The 19,824-nt window shown below is 36.5% G+C and overlaps 1 protein-coding gene across 1 annotated transcript in view; it reads right to left on the bottom strand.

Annotated features, from left to right (window-relative positions):
• AFG1L (AFG1 like ATPase) overlaps window positions 1-19,824 on the bottom strand; it is a 56,764-nt gene that overhangs the window by 4,540 nt on the left and 32,400 nt on the right. Inside the window, exons 8-10 of the mRNA XM_085056209.1 lie at window positions 14,950-15,032; window positions 11,462-11,532; window positions 11,105-11,205 (exon numbers count right to left, since the gene is read on the bottom strand). Coding sequence (XP_084912335.1) covers window positions 11,105-11,205; window positions 11,462-11,532; window positions 14,950-15,032 — 255 coding nt within the window. The remainder of the gene's footprint in view (window positions 1-11,104; window positions 11,206-11,461; window positions 11,533-14,949; window positions 15,033-19,824) is intronic.

The raw sequence follows: 19,824 nt of genomic DNA on the forward strand, positions 1-19,824 counted from the left end.
TGGTAGATATCCAAACAAGAAAATTCAAAACCTGGGCAGCCAGAGGGAAGAAACGGGGAAGACAAAAACAAAGCTAATGCATTTCAAATGGCAAGAATGGAAGGTGCAATGCTTATATTAGTTTTCATACAGACATAAAATCACAGTTCTTAGAAGGTTACAATATGCATCTTTATCACAGTCAAACAGGAATTCAATCTACTTCAGCAGTGCAAAAAGCAAGCAATTCAAGAGTTCCTCTAATTAAGGACATAAAAGACAGATCATTTTGATCTGTAACAAGAACTTCTGAATACCTATAGCAACACTAATTGATAATATACTATAAATGTGGGCAGAAATGTGCCTTTGGAGACTCCAAAATCTTACACTCAGAAAGATCTGAGCCTAGCAGCATATCAGTACTTTAACAGAGTAAGTTTCATACCTCCCTGACAAGACTCAAGTCTGTAGTAATGTGATTTTCAGATCTCCATGTGGCTTCCCTTTGTTTCCCTGCTCTGTATGCTATTGGTTCATTTTGAAATATGCATCTTGCTGTACCTGAAACCTATTGGTGTGTGCTCTTTGCCAATTTTCCCTCCCTCCTCCTGGGACTGGCTGAGGGAGTCAGCCCCGCCCTCTTCCTTCCCTTTATAAGCTGATGTCTGCATCCACTTGAGGTCTTCATCTCTGAGCTGCTAGCCCTATTCCTGTCCCTGCTTTCCTCCCCTTCTCCTTTCCTTGTAACCCTCTCCCCTTACCCCAAATAAACCTCCCTGGCAGAACAGAGATGGATTCCAGTTCGTTTCTTTGTCTTACTTTATTTCCTGCTGAATTTCTGTGGCCACGAGACTCATGCCATGCCGAGCGGAGCCCGGGGGCCGCCCGCCCTGAATCCGGTGGAGTTACACTGACCAGGGACCTCGGTCCAGGGGGGAGCTGACTCCGGCAGACCCCCCAGAGCCTGCTACATCACAAGTCTGGTAAGACACAACGGGAATGCTGAGTCAGCTATTCTGCTCTTACATATGGCTGACATCAGCTGTAGTTCCTTACAGAGAGGAGTTCTCCAACTCCCTGCTTTTGGAGTTTAGGGACATTTCCTTCTGCTTCTAATTTCCTTCTGCCTTACTCTACTTAGTGCAAAAACAAGGAACCACCAGGAAATTTGCAAATGCTCTGGGGACAGATTAAAGCCCTTTTTTTGTATACCTCTAGCCTTGCTATTGGCCCAGTTTCCATGCTGCTTGTAATTGTTTCAAAGCTGTTCTTATCCACCAGCTAATTCAAAATGCTCCAAATGCAGGAGACATCAATGTGGGGGCACCCTGACAGCTTCTGAACTCACATTCTCACTGGCCTGCTGCCCCCCAAACCTGGCATGAGGCTGGCACAAGCAGCCACATACCAACCCTGCCACACAGGAACAGAGACAGGGAAATGGGTTCAAGCCCAGATTGTACTAGAGGCTAGAGGCTCTGGCTGTGCAGTCCATATACAGAAGCTCCACCAAGAAGCAAATTTCTGGTGTTCCAGCAGCCAAAAGCCCTCCCCTCACCTTCACAGTGTTGCCTTCAGGCCCTTTTTCCCTCACCTTGCAGCAAGCACTGGCTGGGTCCCGACTGCCAACAGCACCAGCTCAGGCTAGGTAACAAGACTAGAGGCACATGATTTTAGACACAAAGCACTGTCCTCTGTACAACCCTCCAGGGCTGAAATTTATGTAATGAATCTCAACCAGTCACAGAAAGTATTTCACTTTAGTCAGTAGCATACATGAAGGTATTTCTTTCTCTGAAGTTGCTAATGAAGCCACAAATCCTCCTAATATTGATACATATATATGTAATCCTCTTACTAAAAGTTTAGCCTGATTAATCTCATCCTCTGAACAACATTCTAAAAATAACTTCATTTTGAGAGTGTTTCTGGTGCTGTCTGATCTCTTTCATTTCATCAGTTATTGATCAAAACTCAACTTCAGAATAATAAGACATTTATGTAACAATTGTCACTTATCATTTGTAATCAGGTCTTTCACATGCTAAAATATTATTTAAAAAACCCTCAAAATATTAACAGATAAGAATCTTTCTTATGGTATTGTTCCTGCATGTGTATATACTGTAAAACTGTTGTGGATTTTTGTCATTAGCTCTGATGCCAAGAGTCACTATTTTACAGGCATCATACTAATGCAAAATGCATTAGCACTGACATGGGCTACACTCCTGACAAAATGTTTACTCCACTTCAGCCTGCTTGACTGAGTTCTCACCTTCATTTGTTTTTGTTTCTCTGTCTACTTAATGCATTTTCAGCTATCATCATCTCAGTTCAAGTAGGATGTTTATTATTTGGAGCTCTCTGCGGACTGTTTTAAGAGTTAGTCGTCTCCTGTTTTTATTATTTTGCCTGTTTAATTATAGTATAAAGCATCTTTTTTCTTGGTTGACTCATCAGTGGCCCAGTATATCACCATTTAGAGTTTGTCTGAAGAATACAGCATGTTTTAAATATGATAGAAAAGGATATGTCTTCTCAAGAGATTATGTATTTTTTGTTGATGTTGCAAGATATCACAGGGCCAGTTCGGGCCAATCCTGAAGACTCATGACTGAAAGTAACTGTAATTTTGTGCAGAAACTCTTAACACTCCAAAACTTCCTATAACCAACACACGGTTTTAGACCAGACAATATTTACAACTTAATCATTAAGTATAAACAAAAAAATATAAAGCTCTGTTGTTTCCAAATGAACAACACATTATCACTAGTGAGACTCATAAAACAGAGCACTGAGGCTCTGATAAAACAGAGCACTGAGATAATATGTCAAGATCAGAATTCCAAGAAAAGAACAGAAAAACCCAAGGTATGATATGTGATGCAGCAGCATGCTGAAGTTTTAATAAAAATGGGAAGAGGTAGGGCATGGCTTACTTGTTTAAAAAATTTAAAGATACTGATGGCAGTGCAAATCACAGAACCATAGAACAGTTTGGGTTGGAAGATATCTTAAAGATCATCTAGTTCCAACCAGGAGAGCAGGAATCTAAGATCTGTAAACCCTGAGGTTGAAGATATTTTCTGGATCAAGCACAAACCCTTGCCGTCTCAGTTTATGCTACCACAGAATACTGTCAAGAAGTAATTTTGCTTGTTCTTACAGCACAAGTTTTTTAGCCACATTTCTCATAGTGGAAAGTTGTTTCAGATCTTTGTTCTTCTGCCTTAATAAATAGAACTGGAAATTACAAGCATCTTCTTAATTATTTATATACAATATGCTCAAAGCTGGCTGAATACTGGAATAGCAAAAATCATGTTTCTGCTCCAAAAGCTCTCACTGCTAAATTTCCAGTTTCAGCTCTAAAGTATAGCATTTATCAATGAAATGGTCTCCAAAAATAGGTAAGGCTTAAAAAATTTATGTCTATTTAAATATTTATATTTACTGTTAAGATTTCAAAACCATGATGAACAAAGCTTTGAAAAACAGAGAGGGAAGTACATTCAGGAATTTAAGAAACAAAAAATTAAACTAAAAAGGCAAACCCTTAAAACTACAGTCAGCTTCAAAAATCTTGTATTCCCTGGCCTATAAAGCATAGGATCTAAACCCTCAAGGTTTATGCAGTTTTCACTGAAGGGTGTGCTTTCTAAAACTTAAGCTCTGATACATATAAAATATAAAACAGAAAGGAGGTTTGACTAACAACATTATTGTATTATAATATTTCCACCTGAAGTAAGTTTCTTGGGTTTATTTTATAAAACATACCCATGAATTAGGTAAGGCAAGTTTTTTGGGGGGTAGAGAAACTGATTAAATTCTTAAAGCAAATGTAGCTAGTAAAAGACAGACTCTCAGTCTAGAGCTCAAGATGCAAAAGCTTATCTCTCAGGAATAAGACTAAGATCACAAACTAAAGAGAACTAAGATTCTAAACGGTTACTGAAAATAGTGCCTACCCATGGTATGTTTATTCACAACTATACCTGAAAACCCTAAAATCCTAAAAATGACACCACGTTATACTGTGGATACATTCAGCAGCTTTTAATGAAGATAGTTCCCTCAAAATGATTCACAATAATTAAACTGCAAATGTAGCTGAGTTATGTCATCACTTAGGGCAGACGTTCAGCTGACTTAAAAACAGACACTTGCATTTCTAAATCACTTTATTTTCTTTTTTTTAAGCTTAGTTACATCTTTCCTTTTGAAGTGCAAGCTGTTCAAGTTAAGAACTCTATCTTCCTCCTGGTCTGTACAGTGTGCCTAATGCAATGGAACAACAACCTAACAGAAACTGTTCACCACTTATTTGTTGTGCTAATCTACACAAAAATTCTATTGTCATTTTCGAAGCACTAAATAACTACCAGAAAAAACCGACAGTAAAAGAACGTTTCACAACATAAATACTGATATTAAATTAATTTTCAAAGTTTTCACGCAATCAGATGTTTACTAACGGTTAGTGTCACGTTAAGACACTACATTCAGTAGTACTGGGCAGCTGGATGAGAAGATATATTGCATTACCTAATGGAAAGCTTTCAGGATCCATGAACCAGAGCAATGCTCCCACACTTTGGTTCCCGGCAGAGGGCAGCAGCTGCTGCACACAAGCCACAGGAACACTTGGAAAGGCAGCACTGCCAGCGACTCTACATTTCCCGACTCCCTTAGCACCACCGAGGATTACACACACAAGGTACACTGCTGTCTGAGTTGTTTAGACCAGATCACATTTCAAGCCAAACTGTCACAATTACAAGTTTTCAAGTAAAATATTAAAAGGGAAGTGAAGAAATGGGACTGGCCAAGGGTGATTTTCTTCTGAGGTGTAATGAACACTGTCCTTCAGGTGTAAACCTACTAAAATGGGATATGACTTGTATTTGCACAATTGCATGTATATATATAGGGATTTTAAACTCAAGTTAATATGTATATTTTATTTCAAAAGGTAGCTGGTGATCTTTCATTCACACACTTAATTAACAAATTAATTCTGTTTTGCAAGAATCTAACTCCATTGGTAATGTATCCCTCACTGTATAGATGGAGAAACTGGCAGAAAGAAATTAAAGGCCTCAAAGAATGTGAGAAGTCAATGTTAACACTAAAATTCGGGAACTATATGTCCCCATTCTGCCTGGTGCCTGTCCCAGCCTCCAATAGCTACATTTTATGGGGCCTTAGAAAAGGTGTACATTAACAAACATTTTGATGAAAACCAAGCAGAGTCCTCCTGGCTGATTACACTGGAGAAGCACATTGCCAGGGCTCCATTTTAGTGAGCAGGTTTAACTGCTCCATGCCCATGACAAAGACTACCATATGCCACACTGCCATATAAACCCTGGCTTGTCAGGTCTGAAAAACTGCTTCTCATTTTGCTTTAAAGTAACCAAAATAGATCATTATCCTCTCATCCAGTTTTTTGCTGGTTTTCCACACGTTCACATAGCTAGTGAAGAAAAAAAGCTAAGTGTATGAATTTGATATTAACTAAGCTAAAACTTGGGATTATCCTCAACTGGGAAATTATGATTTACAAACTGATGTACACAATAGCTTAGCAAGTCAATTGCATGTCATATCAGCATTGCATACAATATATTCCCTGCATTTTATTTTTATGAACATTAATGCACAACCAGTAATTACCAGTACCTGATGCATTATTTTAGACAGAAATAACTCTTTATACTCTTGACATGAAAAAATTTGATGCTAACATATGAAACAAGAAATGAAATACTGAAATACCAGAAAGGCATCAACTCTAACTCCCAAGGCCTCCAGGTATTAATTAAAAAGCAGCTATTATGAAAATTCTACTTAAGCTAGGAGATTTTACAAATAGCATTAGGTTACCGATTGCTGATTTACTATTTTCATCTATTATGTATTAGCTGACATCCCACAAAATTGCATGATATCAAGATAGAAAATGTTTCAATATTTCCTCTTAAAACAGAATTTTGATTTTATTTTGAAGGAAACATCAGTGAATTTGAAGAGGTTTTACAGGCTGTTCACATGAAATATTGTATTACAAAAATCACTAAGTAATTATCTGAGAAATTTCAAACACATCTACTTAACCCTATACCAACAAATGTAAATTTTTAGGTCGGGATATTTATCCCTTGGAATGCACTGTAACAGTTACCCAAGACCAGACTAGAAGACATATTGCAGCAATGAAGTGAAAGCAGAGTCACTTCATAAACTATTTCTCCAGTATAACAAAAGCATCTATCATTTTACATCTTGATTCTAGCAAAACTTACTCTTTTTTCTGGAACCCTTAAGGGTAATTGATAGCCAAAGGAACCAATTAACCAAGTTTTGAATTTAATGTTGTCCACTCATGCTGCAATGTTTACCAACACCCACATGAGCAGCAGTATACAACAGTTTCAGAAAACTCAAAAAATAATACTGCAACTCCAAGATAATATTGTAAGTTTTAAGTACTTCCATGACATGGATCAGGCATGTCAAATTTGGAAGAAAGGTTGCTTGGTATGAGGGAAATGTCCTAAACCCCCCACAAATCTAAAGAAGTTACAAGCCTTGGAAAAACTCCATCTGAACTGACTGCACAGATTGATCATAGACTAAGTATTGCCTACTACCAAAAATATGAGAGGGATAAGAGCTGGTTATCCCCTCAAGATGGACTGGGCACACTCCTGTGCCAGCTGCTGAACTTGTTCACTGCATGTGCAGGGGCAGTGAGAGCTGCCAACAGGCAGCAGGACCCTGACTCCCTCACATCCCTAATTTCAGACCATTTAAAACCAGAAGAGATCACGAGGTACTTCAAGCTCCTGCATTATACAGACAGCTAAGCCTTAAAACTAGTATTCAGCTCAAACAAAAACACCTCCTCCTAAAATGGCATCCAGTTTTGACCTAACACACAGTAAAAGGAGACTCTGTGATGGCTCAGATGTAAAAAAAAAAAAAAAAAGGACAAAAAAAAACTCTCAAAAAACCCTCAACCCTTTCCCAAAAATATGAGTTTTGATATGAAATAAATTGCACACAGCATTTATTGCTCCTTCCCCCATACACAGGGCAATCTGTATTTACACCAAGTTTGTATTGGCTTTTATGTTATATTCAAAACTCCTCAGGGAAAAAACCTGTTATATTGGGCTTAGTATAAAAACGTGCTCATTAGAAATGCTACACTCAACAACAAACCTTCAGCAATAATTATTTTTATAGGTTAGTTAACTATCTTAGCAATCCATTTAACAAATACTTTCTTGAGACTGCATAATGCCAATTTCCTAATAAGAAGAGCATCTTCAAAACTCAACCCTTCTTATGAAATCAGGGAGACCAGAGAATTAATTTCATTTCTGTTCTTTAGTCATCCACTCTATGCATCCAGAATCAGCTTCCCCATTACCCTTCCTAGACTAAAATCTGACCAACAGCCTGCAGTTCTACCTGTCATCATATGCATGTGTTAGTTTTACTTGTTTTTTAATATTGACACATAGAGCATTCTTCTAGTGATGTGGAATTTCTCTTGCACTCCAACATTTATCAAAAATAAAAAGCTAGTCAGAGATCTTAGCCTAGTTTTCCAGGACTCCAATGATACAAAATGTATTTGTAGACTATTTTTAACATATCTTAACTATTTGCAGGCTAAAAATTATTTCACTATCCTTTAGTGAAACAATATTTCACTCTGCTTCACCTAGAACACATATTTTTTGCAAAACCTTTTCCTTTTTCCACATCGTTATTAAAAGTTAATCCATCTCCAGCTAAGAAAAAGCCAGATAACATTCAGACAATATGAAACATCAAAACTCCCATTTTGCTTAACAAGTCTTTTATCTCAATGGACATATTTGCCCATGCCCTTTATTTTATAATTTTCCTGCACTTCATAACTAGTTGCCATTCATTTGCTATTACTTGGTTCTGTCTCAACAGTGACTCAGAAAATACTTTTACTATCTTCCTCCTCAAAGAGTCCTTCTTGGGTTTTTTGTATTGCTCTTTTTGTTGTTGTTTACACTTCCTTTTCCAGTTAGTCACACTTCCCTTTTGCTTTTGAAATTTACTCTTCCTGAACACTCAAATACGCAACGTCACTGTTTGGAATTATCTTTTGGTTTCATTAAATGTTAGAAAATTAAGATTGTTCCTACACAACACAAATTTCTAGATGAATTCATCACTGCACACTCCAACCAAATGATCTTGTACTGGATGTAGTACATTTTATGCTAGAAAATGATCATTTGCAATTTTCAGGCTAATTACATTTCATCTTTTCCCGTGCTTCATCTACAGCATAACATACAATGGTGTATTTTCTTTATAAGCTTTTAATAGCCAAGTGCTAAAGAAGCAATCTACCTTATTCTCCATTTGCAACAGATCCCTATGAGTACTATCCTTCTGGGTTTGTTAATTAGTTGATTGATTGATATGTACTCAAGAACCTTGTATTAATTAACTTTAAGGCAGGTACCAGTACCTTTAATGTTACACACTGTTTTCAACCTCTTTTAGCCACTCTGTCCTTAAGTAGGCTGTAAGCACTGATTCCATATTATTATTTTATGAATTGTCCCGTAAAGTTTCAACAATAGCAATTATCGCTCATTTTTCGTCATTTATGAAAATTTCCCATTTATCATGCTTGTCACCAAGTTTTAAAACTGATATAAAACCAACTGCACATCTTGTGTTCAATTCTGTTTAATGAGCTCCTACAAAATCAGCTTTAAATTTCATTTATCTACCTGGAGGCTTTGCTTGACCTGTAAATTAAGCTCCTCCCTGGTTGCAACAGGCTCCAGCAAGGAAGATTTCCTGCCCCGTGTCCCTTCGTTCAATCTGCCTTCCCATGGATTTTGTCTCCATGCCCTGCACAAAGACACCTGCAGATCCACTCCTTGCAAATTCAAAAAATTCCCCCCCAGTATTTTCTTTTGTCAATCTTGCTTTTCATTATGTCTTTTTCAGCTTTCTGCTTCCCTTTTTTTAATAGTAGCACTTATGATGCCTGTTAACTTATCTACCATTTGGCTGCACAAGAATTAGCAAATACCTTGTTGCTATGTCCCCTACAGATTTCTGCTTTATCCCTCAACAAATCATTCCCACTATTAGCCAGCTTACCTGAATATACATTAATGACTTTATATTTCCTGTCATGTTGAATGTCTCCTCATTTTAGGTTATTTTTTGCTATAAACCACCAGTGCACTCTTCTGGATCCTCCCTATGTCTTCTGTGACATGAGCGGGAGCAATTTCCCACTCCGACTATTTAAAAAAGACACTGTATGTGTAAGTTTTTCCATCAAAATTTAAAAGAATTTATGAAAAAAAGGAACATGGTTTAATGGCTTCACAGCTGAATTTTCCCTTTTTTTGAATTTTGTCTTTTAGCAGATTTTAATGGCATGAGGGTAGGCAAACAGAGCAATGGGGCAGGCAAGGTCCTAAATGCAGCTCATACCGAGGGGAATTGCCCACCATTGCTATGAATCGCTGCAAAGGTTTACAGTTGTAAAAAAAAAAAAATCACAGTGGAGGCAACTCTGGCCATTCATCCAAATTTAATGGATAATTCTGAAGTTCATGACTATACTTTCCTACCTATGAAGAGAGTACACTGACACCCCTTACCAACATACTAATGTAATATTTATGAAGATATATCAGTGATCTGAAGAGAAAAATCAGTGATGACTGAGGAAGTTGTTAAAAGAATACCATTTACTGTCTGCCACGTTGCTTTAAGCATGTGATTTTGCCATTAGAGATTACCATAACACATCTGCAGAAGGCATCTGAATTGAGAGAGAAAGACTTCCTAAGTCCTGGGTGATCCATGTAAGAACAACAGTGTAAACAAGGTTTAACATTTCATAAGGAATCTCTTTACTTGCTCTGAGTGCAAACCAAGACCTTCAGCTCCATTATGCCAAGATGACCTGAACCCCAAATTATTCTTAAACAGGATGAGAACCTTCAGACCACTGACATATCCAGAGCACTTCTACTTAGAAGCAACTTATCATCCCATTTAACTACATAAGACATTTACTGGACTGAAGAATTTTACTAGTATTTGCTGACAGCATAGCTTCCTGATTCTTTCAGAGGGACAAGGCAGAAAATGTCTCAAAACTTCTAGTGAAAAGCAAGCTGTTCTACCCATGACATACCTCCATTCTTACAAATGGCTTATTGGTTTTGTCTGAAACTGAAAACCAACACTCTAAAACCTACAGTCTGAAACATACCTAGTGAAATTTCTGTCCAAATAGTTATCAACTCAGTAGCTGCAAGGAAGTGAAAGCATAATACTATCACTAAAAGAATGGTCACCATCCTGAATCAAAAGTGCTATTGGCTCAGTCTAGGGTTGTGATAATTTAACAATAACTTCAGACATCAATAGAGAGATCACTGAAGTACAGTGCAACTCCTGGGGAACTGTCTTCCATTCCACTGGAGCTCAAATACAAGGAGAACTTTTCAAGATTCACTTCTCATATGTTAAAGCAGAGAATGTGTCAGTATTTAGCAAAATCTGACATATTTTGAGAAGGCCTGTGATTAAACATTCCTTGTACACATAGCTGAAACCAAAGCATGAAACAGTAGTGTTTCTCTAGTGGTGCCAGGATCACTACTCCTTTGCTTGAGCATCAAACTGAAACCCCTTCTTATAAATTATTATAAAAAGATTATAAAAAGGATTATAAAAAGAGTATTTGACTGCTATTTACATATTGATATGTTATCACCACTCATATACCAGCAATGATGTTAGGCCAGGCATATATTGTAGTAGGATTTTTGAAGACAATCTGTGATATACCTAAGAGTGAATTTACTGTACCATTAAAAAGAAAATCATTGTGGTTTTTTTGAGGAGGAGTGGGTTTTCCTGTTAAATTCCAAATATTTCTGGTAATCAAATTAAAAGAAAAAAGCCTTTTAATTTAGTGCAACTTGGGGAAATAGCGAGTTTGTGTGGTTTGGATTTTTTTTTTAACTGTGAAAAGTCTGAGCATTAACGGATCTAGATTGGACTGGGTACTCACTCTGTCGCACAGCTCTTCAAACGTGAAGTCTGCAATGGTTCCACACGCTTTATTCAGCCTCAGCTCTCTGCCTTGCACTTTTAGAATCCTTGGTCTAGTTACTATGGGAACATGAACAAAGACTCAATCTTCTCTGGATAATTACTATAAAATTCATCTCTTACAGATAGGAAATGCATAGCTTCATGAATAATAGCACATGATTCAACACATAAATTAGACAAAATGCTGATACAATGACTGCCACTTGAGTGTGGCATCAACCCATATACAGCAATGGAACTTATTAATTGGTCAGTGGAGATTGGGCATTGTGTTCTAAATGTATTCTCTTTCAAGAGAAATTAACTTACGTACAATCATTTTGTTTCTGAGCCAGCTCATCAAACAACTTATCCATGACAGCCTCCACATCAGCTTCACTTGTGCTACAGTGAAAAGAATAATAGAATATGAAATTAATAACACTTGAAGCCAACATCAAACAGCTGCCTGAGCCTGCTTAGCTTTTTGCCCATAAAAAAAAAGAGAACAGGATGTTATGCTCTAAATACAAACATTACATTTAGAATACACTTAAAAGTAGAGAATATTAACTCTCAGGTAGATGATTCTGCCTTATTTGCATACACTGAAAGACTTCTGTGTTTTGAGCTGTTTCCAGTAATGAGGCAATACAGGCAGAGCAGATCCATTAACACTATGTGTACACAATGAGAAAAAAGGCTTCTGGCTCTATCTTGCATGCAAAATAAGAGCAAATAGACAAGGCAAGGCAAGGCAGTCAAGCACCTAAAGAAGTATCCTTTGAAATTTCTGAGAGGGGACTTTGTGAATGTTGAAGCAGATTTTTTTCTTTTTCTTGGGGGGCTGGGGGCTGTTAAGTCAACTGACTGTATTGATCAAACAATTTGCAAAATTAAACTGTGAAATTAAAAATAGCAGTATGATCTCTGCATTAGCAATTTCAGCAGTTTCCCAATCTCTGTTCCTAATATTGCTTGGGAAAAGATCAACCACAGACAGTGAAAATGCAAAATATCTGTGCTGATAGCTGAAGTGAAGTTTATATTCATCCTCTGGGCCACAAAAATCAAAAAATCAGTCCAGAGATTTTTTTTTAATGACTGAATAGATAAGACAACTGACCTTTCAATGTTTTGTTCTTAAAGATTAATAGATAGATAGACAGACAGATAGGATTTCTAGCTGAGAATAGTAAATTAATCTTATGGTAGACAACAAACTAGAACTAGGATATATAATGTTTCACTGAAGTTTGTATGATCTCTTTTGGTGTGAAAAGTCATATTTTATAGATCTTAATGCACTCCACCTGCACTGCTTCACACAGTTTTAGACATCCTCTTAACTAACTGACAAATGAAGTTAAACAAATACTCTCCTGTTCATTAGGCGTTAAGCACCTTAAAAATATTTACAGCGGAACTGAAGGAACTACTTTTTAGCTCGAGCTTAACAATAACAAGCCTTGTAGATACAAAGAATTTCGGAAAAAATAGAAAAACACCACATGCTTATACAAGTGCCATTTCAAATACATTAAAAAACCTTTTCTGATGAGGAGGTTACGTAAAATTCTAGAAGTTTCTCTCAACATTGATGCCAGTGTGATGCATTCCTCTGACAAAATGATAAATGAAAAAGAACAGACAACACCAGGAAAAAAAGGCCATAAAAGGAGGTGAAGAGTGTGTGTGTGTATATGTACATATGTATATCAGAGAGTATGTGCATGTGCATGCATTTCAGTATCAGAAATTTCAATGGAAAGGCTACCAGAAGAAACAGCTGAATATGATGCTATGGTGGATATTTGCACCCAATTGCCAAGAAAGTTTGTTTTGAAATAGACACCTGAGACTGAGATCAGTGAAGTTGCTTTGATCAGGCATCCTGTAATCGAGTTACACTGACTGCTCTCAAATGAGTATGAAACAGCTTTACGTAACCCTCAGTTACATATTTTAAATGAAGACAAGACTACACAAAATATGAAACATCAAGAGGATTCTTAAAAAAATGTGACAATGATACAACAGACATTAATAGAAGAACATAAACATGTTGGACAATAACATTTTCTCTGGGGGCAAGACTGCTAATTAAATTTCAAAAATCTGTAGCAAAATACTGTACAGTACCTAATTTTAAAACAAACCAAACAAAAGGAATCCCCCCATACTAAGCCAGTTCTATAGGGTTGAAAGCTCCAATGAACCAGTTTGAATAGAAGAATGAATGAGAAAGGACAGAAAAAGAAAAAAGAAAAAAGAAAAGGACAAGGAGTAAGTACCTAATTGGCAGCTATGGGGGATTTAAAATAATTCTTTCCCCCACTGCTTCCTGATGATTTGCACATCAAGTTCTGAAGGTAACCAACATCCTTTCAGTAAGAGAACGTAAGAAAGAATTATTGCCACTCTCTGCCATTCACTTGATCACAAGTTTTACAGCAGAACACAATGAAATATTTTGGCTGGATACTACTCCTGGAACTTTGTATTGCTTCTCCTCTCAGAGCTGATGCCACAGACACCATGTTTAGCTCATTACCTGCTAGAAACCACAAACATCCTTTTCCATTCTCCAGAGTATGGACAGTGAGAAAAGAATGGAGAAGAGCTCCACAAGTGTCCAACAGAAAGTCACAGAGTGCAGCAGGCACAGGAAGCAGCACCACAGGCAGGGACAGCAGCAATCAGAACAAGGCCCATGATGAGCAACACTCAGGTATCAATGGTGGCTTCAAAAAGTACTTCTGAGCAGACACCGCGAAGCACAGAGAAAGTGGAGCCAGGCAAGAATACAGAACAAGAGCTACTTTTCTCAAGTTCATACAGTCACAGTTTAAGGATACAGAACCTGCACTGGACTAGTTTTCCATATATGAAATTCTGTCATTTCCTTTCAAAAGCAGGAAGAGTTACCCGTTGTAATTCTACCAAGCAGTATTCCTCCTTCCAGACAAACAACTACAACATCTAGCTTCATTAAAAAGTAGCATGGACATACTTGGTTTCAAATACCTGTCACACTGATGAAAACACCCCACCTTTCTTAATGGAAACATGATTTTAAAGTCAGTATTTTAAAGGTGCAACAGTTATAAATATAATATTAAGCTATTGTAGTCTACTTTATTCGGGTTGTCACTGATTAAATAATATTACAAGAGAAAATATAAGACAGAAAAATATTTGCCTTGCATAGGTTTCAAAGCATTAAAGAGGGTGATCCTATTAGGCAGACTTATGCTGCAACCATAAACACAACTGTGAATATATTTTAAAATATATTTATTTGCAAATACAAAGTGCTAAAGAAATTTTGTCATGATAAACAGAAACAATCTGTCAAAACAGAAGGATGTTGGGTTTTTTAATCCACAGCATTGGAAACACCCAAAATTAAATGAATCCTTGTCATTGGATTTCTATAAATACTTAATTACTTAAATACAATAAGGATGTTCTTCTATTATAAGAGAATTGTGCAATCTCTTACAAGAGGATATTCATTACTTTCTAACCATCTGTCACTTCAGTTCTCCAAACACCACACCTCCCCAAAAATCTAATTAGTTTTTATTCAGTCACACATTATAAATGATGCTAGTGTGGATACTGAAAATGTACTTTAATGAAGTTAATATCAAGGCATAATGGAAGGCGGTTTGCTGAACAAAATGGACCAGAAGGCAAAGAAAGGAAAAGTCACACCCTGCTAATTCTACTACACATTTTTCATTTCCCATTGACTAGGAAATTATTGGCTAATAAGAAGGAAAAAGAGAGCAAATACAATATCATAGATAAACTTACAGGTAGTAAAGTTTTCCAGCAGCCGGAAGCGCTCGTTTCCTGTAGTCTATTCCAGAATCAAGCTGGACTGTGCTGCAGTATTTCTACAGAGACAAAAAAAAAAAAAAGAAAAAAAAAAAAAGAAAAAGAAGAATAGCTTTCCTTGAGCCAAAGCTGTATTTACTATTGTCTGTGATACAGAGAAGACACACTGCTGTGATAAACCATCAGCAGCATGAATATCATCTGCAAAACTGAAATTCAAGATCAAAAAGCTGAAGTCTCATTCACAATTATCGAAGCAAAGAGAAAAGCTGAAAATCATTCACATATTCAAAACAAAAAAGTCTATCACAAGTCCATCAACTAAAAACTTAATATACATTAGAAGCACACAGAATGAAATGAAGGTGGATATTACTCATTCTCTCTTGGCACTGTTTTGTTGCAAAAATAATTATTTTCACATTAAAATGTATGTTTCAAAATACAAAATTAGGAGCACTAAAAGTTTAACAGAACATAAACAAACTCTAGCAACAAGTGAAACTACTTCTATTTTATAACCTAAAAATAATTTTATCTTTTCCTTCTACTAAGAAGAGTAAAGATTTTAATACACAAATATCAAATATATGGACCACACTAAGTTTTGCTGCAAAATGGACAAGGGGGAATAAACAAAGATCCAGATTAAAAAAAAATTATTTTTGCAATGTCTGAATTAATTCAGAAGAGGATCTTTTTTTGTTCCACTCTAAACAACCTGTAAGATTTTAAGTGTGATAGGGATGTCCCTGAGCAGTTACAATAATTGCTTCTGTTAGAAAACTCAAATCCAGCTGCACTAAAGGATGCTTTCTTTGATTCAAGGCCTGAGGCTGAGAGCAAAATTCTCACTAGTATCAGTGGGATGAAGACTTTACCACCCTGGCAAAGGGAAGAGCTTTGCTTATCTGTTATGACTACTTCCAACACACACAACTTCTGGGTGTTAAATATAGCAAGAAGCAAAAGAGGCTATACAAGAAAGATAGGAAAAGTTTTAGTATTTTAGAAAATATAGCTCTATCAGCAATTTAATTAAAGCAATACAACTTTTTTTTAATGTAATTCAACACTAATAAAATTCTGTGCTTTGCTAGAATCCACTAAATCACTCTGCTTCTTCATTGCACTATGAACTATTGGTTTATCTTTAACATTCTTGTTAAGCATTTCGTATTATGCATGTTCGAATTTTTCAAAGCCTCCTTGAGGCCATTCAAATAACAAAATTGGAAATGTCAAACCTCATTTATAGCAACTACATTGCAGGGAAAATTTAGAAGAACTATTATCAGTGATTCAAGGAACAATGGCCCTTTTGAACAAATGCATTGCATAGGACACGTAGATCACAAATATCTGCAGGAATTACTGTGATGACTCATTGCACTAATTTTTTGCCCTTGGCTATTAGTGAAGGCTCTATACCTACTTTAAGCCTCCAACTTCTATGCAAAGACATACATTCTGAAGAAAGAAGGTGAAAAAAAATCATCCTGAAAGCACAGAATCCCAGGAAAATCCATGTATCTTTAATTCCAGTAAGTGAAAAAGCCATGCTAATCAAATCATTATCTTGGACTAAGGCTACTGCAAACACAATAGCATTGGTGCTACAATATTATTATAATCTATTCCCTTTCTTTTCGTGAGAGCTCACAAAGGAAGAGAATAACAGAGCAGAAGAAAAAAGTTCCAGAGGCATGTAATAATATGCACAAGGGAGGGAAGATGTTTAAGCTTTTCGTCAGCATCAGTCTGGCAGCCAAGGCTAGAAGGAAGATTACTGAAATTTCACAGCAAAGCTAGTGCACTTAGCTTTTCTTTGTCAGCATCTTTCCACCTAATGGTTTATTTTTCCAAAGTAGTAGATTAGCTTAAGTACTATTTTCTTTATGTTAGTAGGGGAAAAACCCCACAGATTACTACTACAGCTTTGAGGACTATGAGATTACTTAGATTAACTTTAGATACTCGCATATTTAGTAACGCTGTTACTCATTTTAGTTTGTTTTTTCCTGAAAACAAGAGATGGGCAATTTTACATTAATTCAGCCTCATCTCTTTGGCCTTCAAGCTGGATTTATAAACTTTACTGCTCCCTCAGGCTGTTGTGTTGCATATAGTGAAGAGTGAACACAGAACTACATATCCTTGAGAGTATTTCATGGTTATGGCAAGCTGAAAGAAAGAAGGCACACCTGAACACTGAAGCTGGTGTAAATTTGTTCCCTTATATTTACACTGGTGCTGGAGGCTCAGCTGCTAATGACAAGCAGATGTCCTGTGCACTCAGATACAGGTTTGTACTGGGCTATATTGTGCAGGTCACTGCAGCTTGATGAAACAGAAATGCGGGCTCAATGCTACACTATTTTAGCCCACTTGTGTCCCACCTACAAACTTGTCACTCCTTAAACGCACCACCAGCCTTTTATGAGTCCATGATCTAACATTACACTGAATGAGTTTTGGAGGTAAAAACCATGGAACTGAAGATGTAAATACTACCAATACAGCTCCAAAGAAGATGCCCTTTTTTTTCCTTCCTTCTCTCTTTCTTTGAAGTAATTCGCGTTATAACTACTCAGGAAAAAACACTATCATTAGTGACTCTAGTTAAGAAGACCCTGTGTGTTCAAAAATTTATATATGTTTTTGGGCCCCTTTTAAGCTACAAACATTGCCTAACAGAGATATTTATTTCCCTATAAACTTTGCTTGTATGTCTGTAATGATGTGCTTACTATTACTGATTCTAATATGACATAACGTGATATAGTTTATTTTAAAAAAACCTGTTAGATATAGGACCGTTCAGCCAGAAAGGCTATAGTAGAATCCTGTTCAGAGATCTATAAAATACAGTTAATATAGTCCTAGTGATTTTTTGCTTCCTCAGGAGGGAAAGTCAACTGAACCAAATATAAACAAAACGAAAAAACAGAATTCTCATGTACAGCAGTTTTCTGTAATACAGAGTGTAAGCATAAAAGCAGGGGACAGCTAATAGGAGTTAAGAAATACTTAGTCCTTTTGAAAACATCTGGCACTTTACTCATTGAATGTTCCTAATTAATTGACAGGTATGGTCTCTCTGGACTGATGGTCAGTTCATGAAGGTACTTTGGCCATTTAGAGATCATATTCTAAATACAAATAAAAAAGCCACAGGAATTTCCTAACCCTTCTACAGGTTCAGGTGTCTACCCACGCTCATTGCTAATTATTTTCACTGAGACACTTCAAAGTTCATCCACACCTATTAAGACACTATAAATATATATAAAACTAACTGCTCCTGCCATTAAACTCAAACACCATAATCTGCAGTGCAACATGCTCTCAGAAAACATCCCTTTAAAACATGATTCCTGCAGTTAGATTATAAACTTTGGAGGGTAGGGACAACCTTTCCTTAAGTGAATGTATGACGAGTACAGATCCGTAGGTGCAATGCAAAATAATGTAACCGAAAAAGCCCAAACAGAAGTGGGCAATGTTATTTACACAAACTGAGCTCTGCATAGTAGAGAAAAGGTGTGATAGCAGCAGCAGCAAACTGAAGGGCAGTAGGAGGAGGACTGTTTGCACTGCCAGACAGTAACACCACCATCTCTTCTCTGAGTTAAGAGAGTACCCTTGCAGATAATTCTAAAGGGAGATGCAGCACATGGCTCAGTCAGAAAGGTCACAGAGAAGTTATGTGCTGAGCGGAGATCCAAAAGTTTTTCCTTTTCAGGTTTCATTGTCAATAAGGGTACCCATCGTGGCTCTGTGTTTCTGCATACATAAACGTTCACTTATCTGCTTCAAAGGAAGGCAGAAGGAAAAATATTCATATTTATAAATAATTTTTAAGACAAATGCTGTAAATACTCAAAAGAAAGTGTACAATCAGAACATATAACAAAAGACAATAAAGCACACCAAAATAATGTATATGTCCAAAATAATGTATATGTATATGTATATGTGTATGTGTATGTATATGTATATGTATATGTATATGTATATGTATATGTATATGTATATGTCCAAGCTGAACACTTAAAATACTAGATCTGCAAAAAGGAAAAACAGATACATGATTGCATGGTTTGGGAAAACAAATCCTGCTCACCAGTGTAAGAATGAAATACTGAATATCAGAGAGGGTGTGAGTACCATCACCTATCTTCTCTCCCCTTCACAGGTAGTGGCAACATTATTCTCCTGCATCATAATACTAAAAAATCAGTACTATAATTTAAAAATCCTGGAAGTTTGGGGAGGAGTGGAAAGATTGGCTTCTCTACTTTTTACCTTTCAGCTTCTTACACCATGGGGAAAACCCCTACTAAGACTACATATAAAAGTTCTACTTTCTCCATCTTTGGACTACTTTATCCAGCACTGGACTGATTAAACCCTAGATGTGATTGCATTCTCACACTCACTAATCACCATGGAATCCTAATCAACAGCCAAAGAACTAACGAGAGTGCTCAGACTGTTAGCACTTAATTGTCAAACTCACAACTGTAACAATTGGTTTCCATTTCTTAAGATGGAGTTTTAAATTTTCAAATTTCATTTTGGGCTAAACTTCTTTTGAAATAAATACTTAATATTGAAGCTACAGTCAGTCTAGTGGAACCAGCCACAATTTCCATCAGATTTTCTATTCTATTGAGATATTTAAAGTTTCACCCTATTCAATTCAAATGCATAAAATTAATTAGTCATACAATTTATTTTGAAGTCATTTATGTATTTATGTATACAAAGAACAAATACAATTACAGAATTGAAAACGCAATTAGTAAGTTAAAAATGCAGCATATGCATGCACTTATTCCCACTCAG

Source organism: Lichenostomus cassidix, chromosome 3 (genome assembly GCF_008360975.1).
Source record: "Lichenostomus cassidix isolate B80296 chromosome 3, HeHo_3.0, whole genome shotgun sequence".
In the NCBI taxonomy this organism is placed as follows: domain Eukaryota; kingdom Metazoa; phylum Chordata; class Aves; order Passeriformes; family Meliphagidae; genus Lichenostomus; species Lichenostomus cassidix.